Raw genomic sequence first — 16,718 nt, forward strand, 5'->3', positions numbered from 1 at the left:
TACAAACCCACAGCTCAACAACAAAAAACAAACAACTTTATTTTAGAGGGTCCTAACAGGAAGTGTGGCCATCCTACGGGAAGTAGCATCTGTTGATAGCTGCTATGCTAACCCACCTAGCTGCTCGTTCTATTTTCCTGTGTTGCCAGTTTATCGAGTGAACGACAAGGCTAGCTGGTTCCCAGTTCACCCAGCGGAGGACCATAGCGCCGCTGTGAACGTAATGACTCACCCGCATTTAGAGGTCAGGTGGTATTCTTAGCATTAGCCTGTGTGCCAAGCCAAAGTCCGACAGGCAGACATGGAGACTCGGGGGATTGAGGACATGTTTGACTTTCGTCGGTAAGTCAGCTAACGGCAGGCTAACTAGAACTCCCTGTTTAACCAGAATAAAGCCAGTGGTGGGGGGCTGTGCTCCTCCGTGTGTCCCTCGATGTGTTACGAACTTATCGGTGACGGATACATGATGCATTTACAGGTCAGACGTGTCACAGGGAGTTAAAACATTCGAAAAGAAACACGATAGGCTAGTTAGCCAAGTAGCAGAGACATCATGTTGCTATTAGTTACTCTGGAACTTTATTTAGGGTGCACGTCCCAGCACTGGTAAGGACATGGATCACTGCTTCATCTAGTTAGATATCTCAAAATAACGCTGCCTCTATTGTGGAGTTTGTGTTCATGTCATCCTGCTCGAAGGAGTATTTGGTTTAGGTAAGTTTAATAAACGTGTTGTTTTACTGTTGTATAAAAGGAAAGACTACTTCTGTCACGCTTCAGTGGGAATTTGATGTCAAAGAACTGCACACGAAGGACACGTGTAATAAGTCATTGGAAATGAAAGACAACATTCAGTGATGTCTGTTCAAATGGCAAGTGGTGAGTCTGCTTGTTTACACATAGGTGTGCGACCACAATAAAAAAAAGGTAAATTTCTGCTTATGTACGTTAGTGTCAGATGACAGTAAATCAGAATCAGATTTATTTGTCAAGTTTGAGGCACATGCTGGAGAGTTTGACTTCAGTTCCGCTTTGCCAGTTTTAAATGGAAATATCTGTTGCAAAATAAAGGTGTTTTTTAATTAGCTTATTTTGTCAACATGTGCATGCAGTAATTTTCTAAAAGAGGGAATGAAGTTATTTTATTCCTGTTGATCAACTGCAGAACCACGGTAGGAATGTCAGCCATAAATCCACAGTGAATTTTATTGACGCTTGAAAATGGTCCTAAAAGAAATGGGGAATTTTGACATGAAACACCTGGAGACTTGCCCCATTTTAGTCCAGCTGGTGTGTTTGCTTGCCTGTGGCTTTTGTAAGAAGTTCGCCTTTACTTAGAGATGTTAGGTATGCTTGCTTTGAGTTGATTTGATTTTCCTCCTGTGGAATTGAAACGATCTGTGTGCAGGTTTCCCAAAGATGCTGTGGCTCTCCTGCTGCTGCTCATCTACTCCCCGGTTGGCGTTTGTTTGATGCTGATGCGGATTTTTATTGGCATTCATGTTTTCCTGGTCAGCTGCGCAATCCCAGATAGCTTTGTGCGGAGGCAAGTACCGGTGAAGGTGGCGTGCCTTCGGCATTGTTCTTTATGCTTTTTCTGTGTGTTTCTTTAATCCATCGGCGTTAATGTCTGTTTTTGCTTGCAGGTTTGTTGTCAGGGTCATGTGCTCGGTCCTCGGGATGCACGTGCGACAGAGAAATCCTCGCTCCCGGGATAAAAACACCAAGCTCTACGTATGCAATCATGTGACAGAGTTTGACCACAATATTATCAACCTCTTGACCCCCTTTAATACTGTGAGTGTTCAAGTTTTTCTATTTCTTGAATAGAACCAATCAATTAAATAGCAAAAGGTGTTTAAAGGGAGATTTCTTTAGCACAATTTGAAGTGACAGTTGTTTTCATTTTAAATGCGAAATGATAATATTTTTTGTAAAAATTTGGTTTAATTATAGGTTTGTGTTCTTTCAGCAATTTGTCTCTTTTTTGAGTCTATTCTCCAGTTAAGGATTAATCTACTACTAAGTTATTTGACGATTATTTCAATAATTGATTCATCATGATTAATCTAATTGATCGTTTCAGCGATGCTCGGCTTTTTTCAGTATATTGTTCAGTCTGTCCATAAATGAACTGACCACACTAGCCAATCGGATGTTCAAAGGAGAAGGAAAAAGAAAGACTGCATGGTTTTAAACATGGTTTTTGTTTGGTATTTTTGCCAAATAAAAACCTGAAAAGTGTGGCATGCATTTGTCATCCCAGCTAAAACATGTAGGATTTCCTTTCACTTCCACAGTTATGGGCTAGTTTGTGTTGATTCTGTTATATGCTATCTGAATGAAACACACTGAAAATATGCAAAGATATTAATTGTTTTGCGAGGCAACATGTATGTGCTGTGGGGTAAAATTTTTTTTTTTTTCTGTGATGTGTAACGAAGGGGCTTAGCTAATAAAGCAGTCCAGTAAAAGGTCAGAAATGTTCGAAGAGACGCCGCTTTAGAATACAACGTGAACTTTTTAAATATTAGCTTTAAACGCTAAAATTGATGACAAAATGTAATATTTATTGCTGGTTTCACGTGATATGTAGGATTTCCATGAAATCAACAAATCAACTTGACTTCGTCTGCCATGTTTTGTCGTAAGCGGTGAGTCCAGCCTCGGGGAAGCTTGATTTATTGTTCCTCTGCTCCTCAGCCCCAGCTGGAGGGCTCCACAGGCTTCATGTGTTGGGCCCGGGGCTTCATGGAGATCCACTCAGCCTCCAGCCAGGAAGCGGTAGGAGAGTTTCTCCAGAGGTACTGCTCCGCTGATGGCGCCCCGCCTTTACTCGTCTTTCCTGAAGAAGATACCACCAACGGCCGCGCCGGTCTGCTCAAGTTCAGGTCCGTCTGGCTTTCTGTCCATTTCCTCTGACCAAGGCCAATATGAATCTCATAGAGGAACACAAATATTCACAGCAGAAATGCATCAAAAGATGCAAATAAACAGATAATCCAATTTCTTAAAAAAAAACAAAACATTTTGTTGCTTTAAGTGCTACAACACATTGAATGGCTTATTTCATTAGATAAAAAAAATACTCTTAATATAACGTGAAAAGGTCAGGTCTTTCTGCTTAACTTAATATTAGTACAGTGAATATATATATATATATATATATATATATATATATATATATATATATATATATATATATATATATATATATATATATATATATATATATGCACAGACACACAGACACACACAAAATTTTTGCTTATATATATATAAAAAAAAAAAAATTCCCTTCTCACCCACCGCGGGTGGTTCTTATCCTCTGAGCTCGGGTCCTCTACCAGAGGCCTGGGAGCTTGAGGTCCTGCAGTATCTTGGCTGTGCCAAGGACTGCACATTTCTGGACTGAGATGTCTGATGTTGTTCCTGGGATCTGTTGTAGCCATTGCTCCAGTTTGGGGGTTACTGCCCCGAGGGCCCCGATGACCACAGGCACCACTGTGGTCTTCACCTTCCAGGCCCTCTCCAGTTCCTCCCTGAGGCCCTGGTATTTCTCCAGTTTCTCGTGATTTCCTGATGTTGCAGTCACTTGGTATTGCTACGTCTACCACAACGGCTTTCCTCTGTTGTTTATCCACTACGACAATGTCTGGTTGGTTCGCCATTACCATTTTGTCTGTCTGGATCTGGAAGTCCCACAGGATCTTAGCTCTGGCGTTCTCCACCACCTTTGGGGGTGTTTCCCACTTTGATCTCGGGGTTTCCAGTCCATATTCTGCACAGATGTTTCTGTACACTATGCCTGCCACTTGGTTATGTCGCTCCATGTACGCTTTCCCTGCCAGTATCTTGCACCCTGCTGTGATGTGCTGGACTGTCTCAGGGGCCTCCTTGCACAACCTACACCTTGGGTCTTGTCTGGTGTGGTGTATATATATATATATATATATATATATATATATATATATATATATATTTATATATATATATATATATATATATATATATATACACACACACACACACACAGACACACACAAAATTTTTGCTTACTGTGCAGAATATGTTGTTCTTTCAGCAAAGGGCCTTTGTTCTGAGTCTCTATTGTCCAGTTAATGGTTAATTGATTACTAAATGACAATAATTTTAATAATCAATTCATCATAACACGTAAGCTTGCTGGATTTCTGTACTGGAGCCGATTTAACCTTTGAACTTTGCATTAACATACATCCTGCACTGGTTGCTAGGGTTACGCCAATAAGTTGATGCTGATTTCCTGAGGTTTTGGTGGTCAGCTGATGCTTACACGCAAAATCAATCTTTTTTATTTTGTTTTTCACTGATCTGCTCTATGTCTGCAAATGTGTAAAAAATCAGCCACTGCTTTCTCTGTGGTGGTTATTAATGAGGCTTGGGGAGCAAATACTTTTTCACGTTGGTCCAGGTTGTCTTGTTCTGCTTCATCCCCTCAATGAAAGAAATCATTATCCGAAAAACACTTTTTGAATCGGCTTACCTTTGTCTGATTTTAAAATCTGTTTAATATGAAACATCTAAACGGAGCAGAGGAGGTAAACGCTGGATGATAACGACATTATTTTATCATCAGTTAGTTTTCTGTTTTGCATTTTTTATGCACTTCTGTTTTAAATGTTTGGGTTTTTTATGTTTCAAAAAAAAAAAAAAATTAAAGGAAGCTGTGTGTCATCTAACCTTTAAGTCAAGGTTGACAGAATAACTTTGTAGCGATTCAGAAATGTGGAGGTGGGGTTTGCTTCTCTCGTCGCTGTGCTGCAGCCACATCCAGGTGCTTCCTGTCTTCAGTTTCCTTTTCCAGCTCAGCGTTTCGGTCACTTTCCTGACTCATCCTCAGCTCCGGTATCGTGAGCCGTCTAATTAGCTCTGCTGCTGTTTTTAGTCAGAATCGACTAATTTCAATTTGCCGTCTCAGTCATCAATAATGAAATGAGCAAATAACGGTGTGTTTATGTCAATAATGGGACATGTATTTTAAAGTTGTTAATATCAGGAGGAACGTTTTCCAAATAGTGTTTGCTTCATAGTAAATGTGTGTTTTTGTGTGTGTGTTTGCTATTTCAGCTCGTGGCCTTTCACACTGACTGAATCTATCCAACCTGTGGCCTTACGGGTGTCCAGACCTCTGCTTTCTTTGGTAACCGGATTTCAAACTCGTGTGGCGGGTCAGAATAGATGGAGAACATTTGCAAACTAAATCATCTGCTGCTTTATTAGCGTCATTTAGCTTTTCATCTTTCAGGAAACCAATGAAGCAGTTAAAATCTTTAACGAACAAAATATGACTTTGTTCCAAATCTGATGATTGGACACATTTAAAGTGAAGTAGCAGCTGCTTTAATCTGATCTCAGTGCTAAGAGTAATCTGGTCAGGTGTTACAGAGAGCTCTTCCAGCTCCATGATGAACTCCTTCAATACAAGTGAGGATGTTTGTTGAAAGAAAATGCAGCTTCTCTTTGTAATCTTGTTCATTTTTTTCTCCACATCTGTAACATGAGAACATAACCATCTTCAATGTGTTTCGTTTCTTCCAACAGAACACAGTAGAGTCCAGCTGGCTAACAGACCTCCTGTGGACATTTTTCTCTCCATGTACAGTGTATCATGTAAGGTACTACATATTTTATCACTACTTACATCTTTTAGACAGGGATAGGGTCAAGGTAGAAAGCAGTGATGGTTACATGTTGCCTTGGCAGCACTAACAACCTCTGGCTCACCTACTCAAAGCTAGTAATGCTGGATACTCAGCCGCAGCGTGAGATAGTTTGAGAATAAAAGTTTCTACAGTAAGTATAGACATGCTTTGCGTTCTGACTTTAAAAATGAGGTTTTTGACATCGCCTTTTATTTCAGTTGGCTCCCACCAGTTTCCAGACAAGATGGTGAATCTACCCAGGAGTTTGCCAACAAAGTCCAAGAGGTACCCATTAACCCCTGATTGGGGTTTATTGACATTAATCACACATCAAAAACCAAAAGTGGAATTTATTGGACCTCAAGATGCCTGGCAAGCAGATTTAAGATGAACAGGCATTTAATATTTCTCTGAAATAAACACCTTAAAAAGTCTTAAATTCATGTACATAAAATGAAGGACTTAAAGTGTCTTAAATTCATTAAAAGAATTGTAAATTGGCCTTGCATACATCAAGCACAGGTCTTATATTTTGTTAAGGCAGGACCATTTAATCTCATACGTTCTGTGTAGTGTTTTTTTCGCGGGACTTTTCTATGGCTTGATCTGAATTTGTCGGTTGCAGCTAACATGCAGCTAACGACAGACTGCTGCATCTTTGGTGCACAAAGGAGTGTCATTGCAGATCCTTCCTCTTAGAAGTTGTCAGACTCTTTTGCCATCACAGCTGCTAACAAACATTTCAATAGTATTTTCTTCACAATGCACAAATATTCAGGCACATTTTGTGAATATTTTGTATGACATCCCCTTGAATAAAAACAGAAAACCTAAAACAAATATGAATCTGATCATGCTGTTTTAAAAAAAAAAAAAATTTTGTCTATTTTAATAGATTTGCTTTCTTCTCGTTTGGCTCCCTTTCCCTCTTTTAACTCTAACGTGTGTCGTCTTGCTCAGCTTCTCGCTATTGAACTGGGGCTGGTCTCCACCAAGATTACTAAAGCTGATAAAGCAGAGCACATTAAGAGGAAAAGACATTCAGTACCACAAACGACTACAAGTAAGTAAATGAGCCGTTTTAGACAATCTACCCGTGCGGCACATTCACAGCTCGGGACTTTTTAAGTGGCTGCGTTTTGTGTTCTTCAGGTGCCACATCTGCCTCCATCGGGCTGGGCTTCATGGCCCAGAGTCTGGGCTCAGATGACCACCGGATCGCTAAGATGGCCCAGCAGGTGAAGGATGTGCTGCCACATGTCCCAATCAGTGTCATTACAAGGGATTTAGGTACGGACCGGTTTTAATACTCCTTATTGTTTGCGTTCGTCTTGAAAAGTGGGTACGCTCTCAGAAAACGTTGAGGTTTTACTTAACCTTAAAATGGTGAATATGTAACATCAGATGCACAACAATGCATGACTTTTTTATGACATTAGAAATTTAATAAAGAAAAACTAGGGTAGAATCATGTGGGTGGGTTTGCAACAAAGTTGAGCGGTGGAATAAAAATATTGAAGATATTTTCTTTACTGTTAGTTATTCCAAAATTATTAGTTAATTTGTCTTTTTTTCCACACTGAACAAAGACAACTTGTGCTACAAGTGCTATAAATTATCTGAGTTTAGGCCTGTCACAATAACAAAATTGTCCCAGAAATGATCTAAAATAAGGAAGCAAAACAATAATTAAAATGGATTATGAAGTCTGTAACCAACAACTGCATTAAAAGATGGCAATCATTCAGCTTAGACAGGGAAAACAGGCCTAAATCAAATGTTTTTCAAAATGGCCGCTTCCCAACAATATTGGAAGAGAAAGTCTCTTTAACAGCTTTTCTCCAAATTAGAATGATCGAGTTCATTTTTTATTTATCATGCGAGGAATTGATTTATTATGTATTGAGACAGGCTTACCTGTCCTGCATTGTTTCTCACATAATTCAGTATTCTTTAAGTTGCCTCTTGGTTGTTTTTTTTTTCTTTTTCAGCTAAAACCAACTGTGTTGACACCACAATAACAAACCTGCTGGAGAACAGAGAAGAAACGTCGATGGAAGCTACTGGGACATCAACACACGGAGCCTCCAGGATCAGCTCCTTTTCTTCTGGATCCTCTCCTGCCATAAAGGTTTGACCATTCAAAGTGCTGCCTTCACTGACCTCTTGGAGCCTACACTTCTGTTTGATTCTAGGATACAATCATAAAATCGTCTGTTGTGTAAAAAGCAGTTAGCCCAGCACCATTCCTCCACCAGTTCTGGCCAATACCGATTTTTATTTATTTATTTACTTACTTTTTTTTTTTGTCTGAATATTTAATTAGTATTGGCAATGGCAACAAGTCCTTCCAACCTCAAGGACTTGAAGGTCATCACTGAAGTTAACTTGTCAGAATATGTTGAAAAGCTGATCATCCATTAAAAGAAATGATTGACTTCTTTAATGCCTAGGAAGTTTCTAAGAAGGGCATAAATAATCAACATGATTTCTTTCTCTTTTTTTGTTGTTGTTGCTTTTTTACATTGTATTGTGTTTTAGGACATTTCTGCCTCACTTCCTGTCAGAAACAAATCTTAGTAGGTTCAAAATAATTTCAAATCTGGTCGTGGTTTGAATAAATTCTTGGTTCTTCATTTATCATAAATCTAGATCATCTAGTCCCAGAGTCTGAAGCTAACGCCTCACGCCAGAGGGGATGAAATCAGAAAGAAATTCCAACATCATCCTAAAACAACTTCAGTCTCACAAACATCAAGGCCGTTTATGCCTAAAGGATCTTTGGATTGTCATGGTGTTGGCATCGGGCGGCACTTGACCCAGAAAAAAATGATTATTTTCACAAGAAATGAAGGCAGGCAGTGGTCTTCCTGGTCAAAACTTGTGCAACTTTACTGGCCTGGGCAACTCATAAAACTAAAGCAATGTAAAATATAAGTCATGGGAATAGTGTTCATACAAACTGCTGTGATGTTTTTGAGATTCGCGTTGTCTTGCGTCTCCTCTTGTACTTCCTGTTGGCTTAAATCTGGATTTACACTCGATCTCTGCAGGTGAGCTACTCACTGCTGAGATCCATTTAGCAGAACCAACCATTCAAAAATCCCAAACTGCCCCTTTAAGTACTAAATTGTGAGTTAGAGTTGTCTCTGGTCGGTCTGTGGACTTCGACCTGCAGCCCAGACATATACAGACGCAGTAATCTGTCCCAACTTTTACCCGGTAGATCAAATGTCATATGTATTCAAAATCCTGGGAAGTCCAAGTTATTATTTGACTAATGCGGTTCATGCTTTGACCTTTCCTCTCCATAGCCTGCTGCCAAAACGTTTGGGAGATCGCCAGCTGACAGACACATGTCTCTCCAGCAAAGAAAAGAGGCGTTGTATAATTATGCGAGAAGGTGAGAGATTAGAGGAATGCCTGCAAGAATATCATGTTTTAAACAACTTGGCACCCAAAAATGGCTGCACAGAACATTTTTACAGTGTAAAAGATTACTGAGCAACATCAGCGGGTTCCCATTAAAAGTAGGTGGGGTGTTTGGATGTGCTTTTGCTGCCCTCAAGTGGCCAAAGAATAAATCCCACATTTCTTATGCTTGAAAAAACACAATGATTGGGGTCGATGTGGGGAGGAATGTAATTTACCTGCTGTTATGAATATTTATCATCAGCATGAATATAGTATTTACTTTGGGTTTTTGATTCAAACATTTTCCAATGTGAAAAAATGACTAAAGAAATTGAATTAATTTCTAAAGTATGAATTGAATGCACAAGTTTGAATCTAGGAAACCAAAAATAAACACTGCATTTCATCAAAATCAAACAAATGTACTGATCAATGTTCCAATTACTACTAATCAAAGGAAACTCTAAACAGGTGAGGGAAATTTATATTTTAATTGAAGATGTTGAATGGTTATTCACTTCTGGAAAAAAAAACCAAATGAAACGAATTCATACATTCATGCTGATGAGGAGCTAATTTAAACCTCCGTATGCAGGCAGTAAACGGTGACGCCTATGACGTTTGTTTGTGTGAGATTAATTTCACTAACCAGCAGCGGTCCTCTGCAGACGTTACATCGAGAAGCACGGACTGGACCTGGAAGATGGCCACTGAACAAAACGTCGGATCGTTGGAAACTGGTCAGAGTGAGGCATCTTCAAGCTGTCCTGCTGTCTACTTTTGAAAAGTGATTTTTATTTTCTATCAACCCTGTCGAGCTGGAAAAGGAAAAACAACAAAAAACACAAAACTGGTTTTGTTATCCGCAAATAATGGCAACAAAGTATTCAGAACATGTATACATTCATTGAATGGTGATTTTATGCATGTGTTTAATTCTTCATCCTGGCCGAGACATAATTTTGATAACGGTTTGTATAACAATCCACTGACTGTAAATCATCTATTTATTTTTATAATGTCAGAGTTGTCGATGAAAATAAAGTTCAGCTTGACCTTGCTTTCAAGAAATTATTTCAAACATAAGGTGTGTGAGCTTTCTTCCTTCCTTCCTTCCATCCTTCCTTCCTTCCTTCCTTCCTTCCTTCCTTCCTTCCTTCCTTCTTTCCTTCCTTCCTTCCTTTCTTCTTCCCTCCTTCCTTCCTTTCTTCCTTCCTTCCTTCCTTCCTTCCTTCCTTCCTTCCTTCCTTCCTTCCTTCCTTCCTTCCTTCCTTCCTTCAACTTGTAAACAGTTTTAGGTTTTTACCACCACTGAATTTTTAAAAATGTTTTTAATTTATAAGATTTTTAAAAAAAATTATAAGTTATGTTTTAAAATGTCCCCAAAAAATTAAAAAGGTTTAACTTGCCTAATAAACAATCGCACTAAATCACAAAGTGAGACTTCTATGCGTTGCATATATGTCTATGTTTAAAGTACAGCCAATTTGAAAACTCAAAATTTAGTTCCTGACAAAATTGGAATATTTCAAATATTGCTGGAAGTACATATTTCATAATCTTCCACAACAGAGAAAGATTTCATTATTTCGACTGAAGTTTGAGTCCATAGAAAAACGACCTTCAGTTTTATAATCATAGAAAATAGCACAGTTGGACTGGAGCACCAATTTCATTTTGCACCTATGACCACCACTGTCAAATAAATCTGCCAGTCAACCTGCTGAGTGAGCTACTTTTATTGATTTTCTGTCGAACCGTCTGAAAGTTGTGACGAAAGTGTTGCGTTTTAAAAGTGAGCGGTTGTGAAATTATGAGAAACGAACTTCAAACAAAATCCGACCAAAACTGACCATTTCTAGAAAAAAAAGGTTTTGTTGCCATAAAATTGAGGTGATTTAGAGTTAAACAGAATATGTTTAACGATTATGTTTGTTAAGCATAATTGTTGTTGGTTTGGACAAATAAGTTTGATCCATTCGTGTTATATCTGTGTTAGGTCTACAGTTAGACACGATGTAATCCAAATACAGCTGCACCTGCGGATATCCACCCTTTCTTTCTACTGGTGAGGAGGAAACTGATATTTCCCACCGTCCGTAGAGGCACCGGAAGCTACGTCCTCCTTCCGGAAGAAGCAGCGCTCTGGCTGAGACAAAGCTAGAAGTTAGCCATGTCAACTGTTGAGGAGCCCTCCAGTGAACCCCTGGGGGTAAAAGAGCAGAAAGACCTGGATGCTGAGGTCGGGGACCACTTCGGGGACAATTATGGCGCCGACCCAACCCGATACATTTTTTACAGGTACTTTTTCCGTCTTGTCGCTGGCTAACCTAGCCTCAGTAGCTACTCCGTTAGCAAGGAGGAGTTTCTTACAAGTTCCTCGAGACGCCACTTTTTCCGTATTAATTCTTTAAGACTGAATGTGTTTTAAGTGTCGCAGTGATAATAATTTTTGGCATGTTAATGGTCATTTATCAGAAGGTGACAAGAATTAAGTCGCTAATGTAAGGCTAATGTAACAGCTTTGGTTTGGAATTTCTGTCTATTTATGTTCGGTTGATGATCATGGTAACTGTTTCCGCTGGCGGTCGGTCTGGTTTTGCTAGTAGCCCTCCTTTAGTTGTCAAAGTCGTGGTGCGCTGGTGTCCGGAGGTATTTGAGGCACGCAGTTGGTTCAGTGCTGTGTTTTTATCTTTCAGAGACCGGAAGGAGTGGGCTGATCTGGAGCCTGTTCCACAGGATGACGGACCGAACCCAGTAGTGAAGATCGCCTACTCTGACAAGTGTAAGGTGGTTGCTCGGATACCGCAGGAGCGCAGCGTCAACACGTTGAGTTCTTCAAAAAGTGAAACAATAACAGATTATTGTTCACACCGCGCATCGTACAGTATATGCAATGAATAATCAGCGGAGGATAGAGGATCTTAGAGTTGGTTTATTTATCCAAAATTCGATTTTCGATTTTGATTTTTTTTTATCACATGTATATACATAAAACTATAATTTCCTGAGGGAGTCTTCCCAAGGGATCAATAAAGTCAAGTCTAAGTCTCTCTAAGTCTAAAAAAACAGACTTTTATTTCAATAAATGCTTTTGGAAATTGATCTAGATTCAAAATTGAAATAAATAGAAACTATAAAACAGAATAGTAGGTGGTCTGACGACACTATGGAAACACTAGTGTGCATTGGTATATATATGTATTTTTTTATTATTATATTTTTTTAATTATGTGCTCAAAAACAAAGATTTATTCAGTCATTAAAACCCATATTTTTTATTGTTCATTTCAATATTCTTATTTGATTTTTTTTTAATCATCTGCTTGCTGTCATCTTAAAAATGAGTTTGAATAAAAACCTACATGAGTTTCACATTTTGAATGAAATGACTCGAACCGAAACTTTTCAGTGACATTGTAACCGATTGAAATCGACCTCAATTGAGTAGCTGGGAAACGTTTTTGCAGTGTGACTCGACGCTCTCTGTGTTTTCACTTTGGAGGCCGACCGTAACGGAGCGTGAACGTCGCGCCGCTCCTCACCGTGTGTTTTGTCCAACAGTTGCTGATGTTTACGACTATTTCCGCGCGCTCCTAAAGAAGGACGAAAAGAGCGAGAGGGCCTTCGCTCTCACAGCCGATGCCATCGATCTGAACGCCGCAAACTACACAGTGTGGTGAGCATCGCTCTCGTGAGACAACAGCAGTTAAAGAAAGTGAACAAAAGCAAGAAAAGTTCAACTATTGAAAATAAAATGTAGAGGTTTTATTTTTTTATTTGTTTTTTGGGGGGAGGACTTTCTAGCTTTTCAGTTTTAAAGTGGACAATTTTCAACTGGCTTTAATTTATATTGTGTGTTAAAATTAGATATTGTACCTTCAAGCTGGCAGTTAAATGTTGTTTTTTCAGTCATATCACTGGTTTTTATTATTTTTGAAACAGAATTGATTTGCGTTAGTTAAGATGCCAAAAACAGTGAAACGGCCCTTTAAGAATCCAGCTTCAGCAGTGTGTTCGGTCATCAGACGTACAGGTGATAAAAGTAAACGCTTCGCACTTAAATATTTACAATGTTTGGGGAAAAAGCAACAGGTTAGAGTTTGGGAAAAGCATCAAAGCTCGACCTGTGTAATGTTTCCGGTTCCGTTCTGAGGTTGTGGTGCGATCTCACGCTGGATCTGCTCCTGCTCAGGCACTACAGGCGAGTTCTGCTTCAAGCTCTGTCCAAGGACCTGAGGGAGGAGATGAAATACATCACCAACATCATCGAGGAGCAGCCCAAGAACTACCAAGTCTGGTGAGCCACGTTTCCACTGATTACAATAAGTCGCGCACAATATCGCTGACCTCGGTATCGGTCCAGCATTTGTCATTTTTGTTAACATATCGGTATCGGTCCGATAAATTTGTTAGTAGCCTTTATGTGTTTTCATCTTGTTGCCATTTGTATCTGGTCGTTTTCTTTGCAGAGGTGTCAAAACGGTAGGGAAACGTTGTATCATATCGGTTATCGGCCATAACAGCAGTATTAAAATCGGATATCTGTATCAGACCAAGTGTTCGTATCTGTGTGTTCTTCATCACAATCTCCATTCCAGCGATTTTAAAAATTAGAAGAGAGTCAAAATGTAGGCTTTCTCTATACATTTTTGTTATTTTTACTTCATCTTGACTTTTAGAATTGAGCTTCATAACAAAACAGATGTTTTGATTTCATTTGGATTTGAAGGACTAAGGCGGGATGAAGAGAAAAACCAGAATTGTTGGAAAATGAATCCATTTATAGAAATCAGGACTCATTAAGACCCAGTGTTTGCATGTTTTCTGACTTCCTGTCCAGGCATCACAGGCGCATGGTGGTGGAGTGGCTGAAAGACCCGTCAGCGGAACTGCAGTTCATCGCAGACATCCTCAGCCAGGACGCCAAGAACTACCACGCCTGGCAGCACCGGCAGTGGGTCATCCAGGTCGGTGCTGCTCCTCGTCCTTCCTTCTCCTCACAAACCCTCAGAGGGAATCTTTTCTCCTCTCTTGTTTTGTTGTCTTGTTAAAGTATACGGTTGTGACGGCGTGTCTGACGCCGTTTCTCTGTGTGTCCGACCTCCAGGAGTTCAAGCTCTGGGACAATGAGCTGGACTTCGTGGAGAATCTTCTGGACGAAGACGTGCGGAACAACTCGGCGTGGAACCAGAGGCACTTTGTCATTTCTCACACCACGGGATTCTCTGACCCGGCCATCGTGCAGAGAGAGATACAGTCAGCATTTTCAAAAATCTATTTTTGTTTTCTTTTAAAGATAGTTCCTTATAAAAGTATCCATACTGCTTTTAGTCGTGTTGCAAAAACAATCTTTGATATGTTCAACAGATTAATTGAACTGGACATTTTTCTGAGAAATTGTCAAAAATAATTGTAGTGGCTAACTCCGACCTGCAGATGGCAGTATTTCTTCTGCCACTGTTGCCTCAACCTTACTTCATGTGAAGTCTGAGGTAGCAGAGCGACATGGCGAATAACAAAAAGTAACGTTTACTGTCACAAATTAGCGCAAAAAGTAGCAACATAATGAGTTAATGAATTTTATTATGGTAAAAAAAAAATCACAAAAAAAAGTAAAATCTTGTTGGAACTGATTAAAATGAGAATTTTCTGTGATGATTCAGAGACCTTAGGAACAATTTTTTTATCTTTGATCAGCTAAAACCAATTTTAAAGCTGCAAAGCAGCATTACACTTCAAAACAAAGCAGCCTGAGTTTAGTCTGTTCTATAGGAAATTCAGACAGCTAAGCGAGCCTCATACATGATTTAAGTAACGGAAGCAAAACAGATTTTTCTTTGAAATATAAACTCATGGGATTTATTAAAGTGAAGAACCATTTAATAAATACTCCATTTGTCATTTTCTCTCGCCAATCACACCATTTAAACATAATCTCTTAAACAGTTGAATTAAAAAAAAAAAAAAAAATTGTGGATCAAAAATTTTGTCTGAACCGAATTGTGAACCTAGAAATCGGAATCAAATCGCTAGATGCTAAAAGATTCGCCTTGCTAATATATTGCATGAAAACACTTCAGAAAAACTTCCAAGATTAATATTTATCATTTTGCACTTGCATTATAAAACATTTCTAAATTCTCATGCAGTTTCAACTAAAGCCATAAAGATCCACAGCTCTGAGTGGAGGAGAAAACAACACAAGGACGACATGAGAACAGCCGTTAGCTTGTCTTCCTGTTTGAGAAAACCCTAGAAATTCCTGGGTTTGCTGTCAAGCGATGCATGCAGCGTTTGTGTGAATCTTTCAGCTTTCATTCATTTTCATGCTCTGTTCTCTTTGTGTCAGGTATTGTCTGAACCAGATCAGGAAGGCGCCTCACAACGAGAGCGCCTGGAACTATTTGAAAGGGTGAGAAAGTGAGACACGCATACATTAGATTTAACTTCCCCTGGAAGGGAACAGTTTTTTTTTTTTCTCCAGTTTAAGAATTAATCGCTTCCTTTCATTGTGGAGGACAGGAATGTTTAAGTGTGCGCCAGGGGCTGCGGACACGGTTGTGTTTCAGTTATCCACCTTTTTTTTTTTTTTCTCATCAGGATGCTGCAGGACAGAGGCCTCTCATCTCAGCCGGGCCTGCTGGAAAAGGTCCTGGAGCTGAAAGAGACGCACTGCTCGCCCTACCTCCTCGCTTTCCTCTTCGATTGCTACGAAGACGCTTTGGAGTCCAGCTTCCAAAAGGAAAATCCGGAGCAGGAGCACAAGGAGACGTTAAAAAAGGCTCTGGAAGTGAGCAGTAGCTGATACTATGAGAAATTAGCACTTTTCGCTTATTTAGTCCATTTCTGAAGCTGCAGTTGATTCACGTCTCTTCCCTTTCGTGTTTTGTTTTCCCGCTAAGATCTGCGAGCTTCTGGCCCAGGAGAAGGACACCATTCGTAAGGAGTATTGGCAGTTTTTGGGACGTTCACTAAAGAACAAATACGGAGGAAACGATGACGCCAAGCCGGCCGAGTCCCAGGAGGCCAGCTAGAGCTCCACATAACACTCCCCTCCATGTTTCATTTACTTTAACCGACACATGGAGGTTGATATCGCTGTAAAGTCTTCTGTAAATCCCTTCAGTCTTGGAGCAGACATGTTGTCAATTAGAAGAATGTATACTCCCTATAAATATTAACTCCCTGTTCTTGCTTATTACGTCTGAAACAGTTTTAAAAAGTAGTTATTTTTTTTATATCGTTACACATCCTACGTGTGTGAAAGGACTCTTTGCTTTTGTTTGCACAGCAGCATCCAAACTGCAGCTTAGAGGGTTGACAGCGGGTGAAGAAAAGACAAACGGGACTTCGACTTGGCTCTTAGTTTTGCAAACTAACGTGGAAGATTATCGGTGTGAGTGGAAGGTTAGGTCACGTCGAAACGTAACTCGAGTTAAAAATACTGACAGTTGTTAGCAGAACCGTTTCCTTCTGTGACAATAAAGCAGCTGAGCAATAAAACACTACTGTGCTGCTGGACTCTGATCATTGACTTGTAATGACTGAAAATATCAACCAGAAGCTAAAGTCAGCAATTGATTGATCGCATGATGGGACGGAGGCTCAGATCAGCCC

At 39.7% G+C, this 16,718-nt stretch overlaps 2 protein-coding genes across 2 annotated transcripts; both read left to right on the forward strand.

Moving 5' to 3' along the window:
* The first annotated feature begins 13 nt into the window (after positions 1-13).
* Positions 14-10,158, forward strand: aup1 (AUP1 lipid droplet regulating VLDL assembly factor). The gene is made up of 12 exons (XM_055034576.1): positions 14-342; positions 1,409-1,546; positions 1,647-1,797; positions 2,704-2,891; positions 5,110-5,182; positions 5,584-5,657; positions 5,903-5,969; positions 6,645-6,747; positions 6,837-6,974; positions 7,676-7,815; positions 8,999-9,087; positions 9,767-10,158. Exons 1-12 carry the CDS (start codon positions 302-304, stop codon positions 9,810-9,812), a joined length of 1,248 nt encoding a protein of 415 aa, XP_054890551.1. The 5' UTR covers positions 14-301; the 3' UTR covers positions 9,813-10,158.
* A 1,038-nt stretch (positions 10,159-11,196) lies between these two features.
* fnta (farnesyltransferase, CAAX box, alpha) lies at positions 11,197-16,616 on the forward strand. The gene is made up of 9 exons (XM_055034577.1): positions 11,197-11,399; positions 11,798-11,883; positions 12,663-12,777; positions 13,294-13,398; positions 13,942-14,068; positions 14,209-14,357; positions 15,451-15,513; positions 15,702-15,891; positions 16,004-16,616. Exons 1-9 carry the CDS (start codon positions 11,272-11,274, stop codon positions 16,133-16,135), a joined length of 1,095 nt encoding a protein of 364 aa, XP_054890552.1. The 5' UTR covers positions 11,197-11,271; the 3' UTR covers positions 16,136-16,616.
* The last annotated feature ends 102 nt before the right edge of the window (positions 16,617-16,718 follow it).

This window comes from Poeciliopsis prolifica, unplaced genomic scaffold, assembly GCF_027474105.1.
Source record: "Poeciliopsis prolifica strain line A6 unplaced genomic scaffold, Auburn_PproV2 SCAFFOLD009, whole genome shotgun sequence".
Classification (NCBI taxonomy): Eukaryota; Metazoa; Chordata; class Actinopteri; order Cyprinodontiformes; family Poeciliidae; genus Poeciliopsis; species Poeciliopsis prolifica.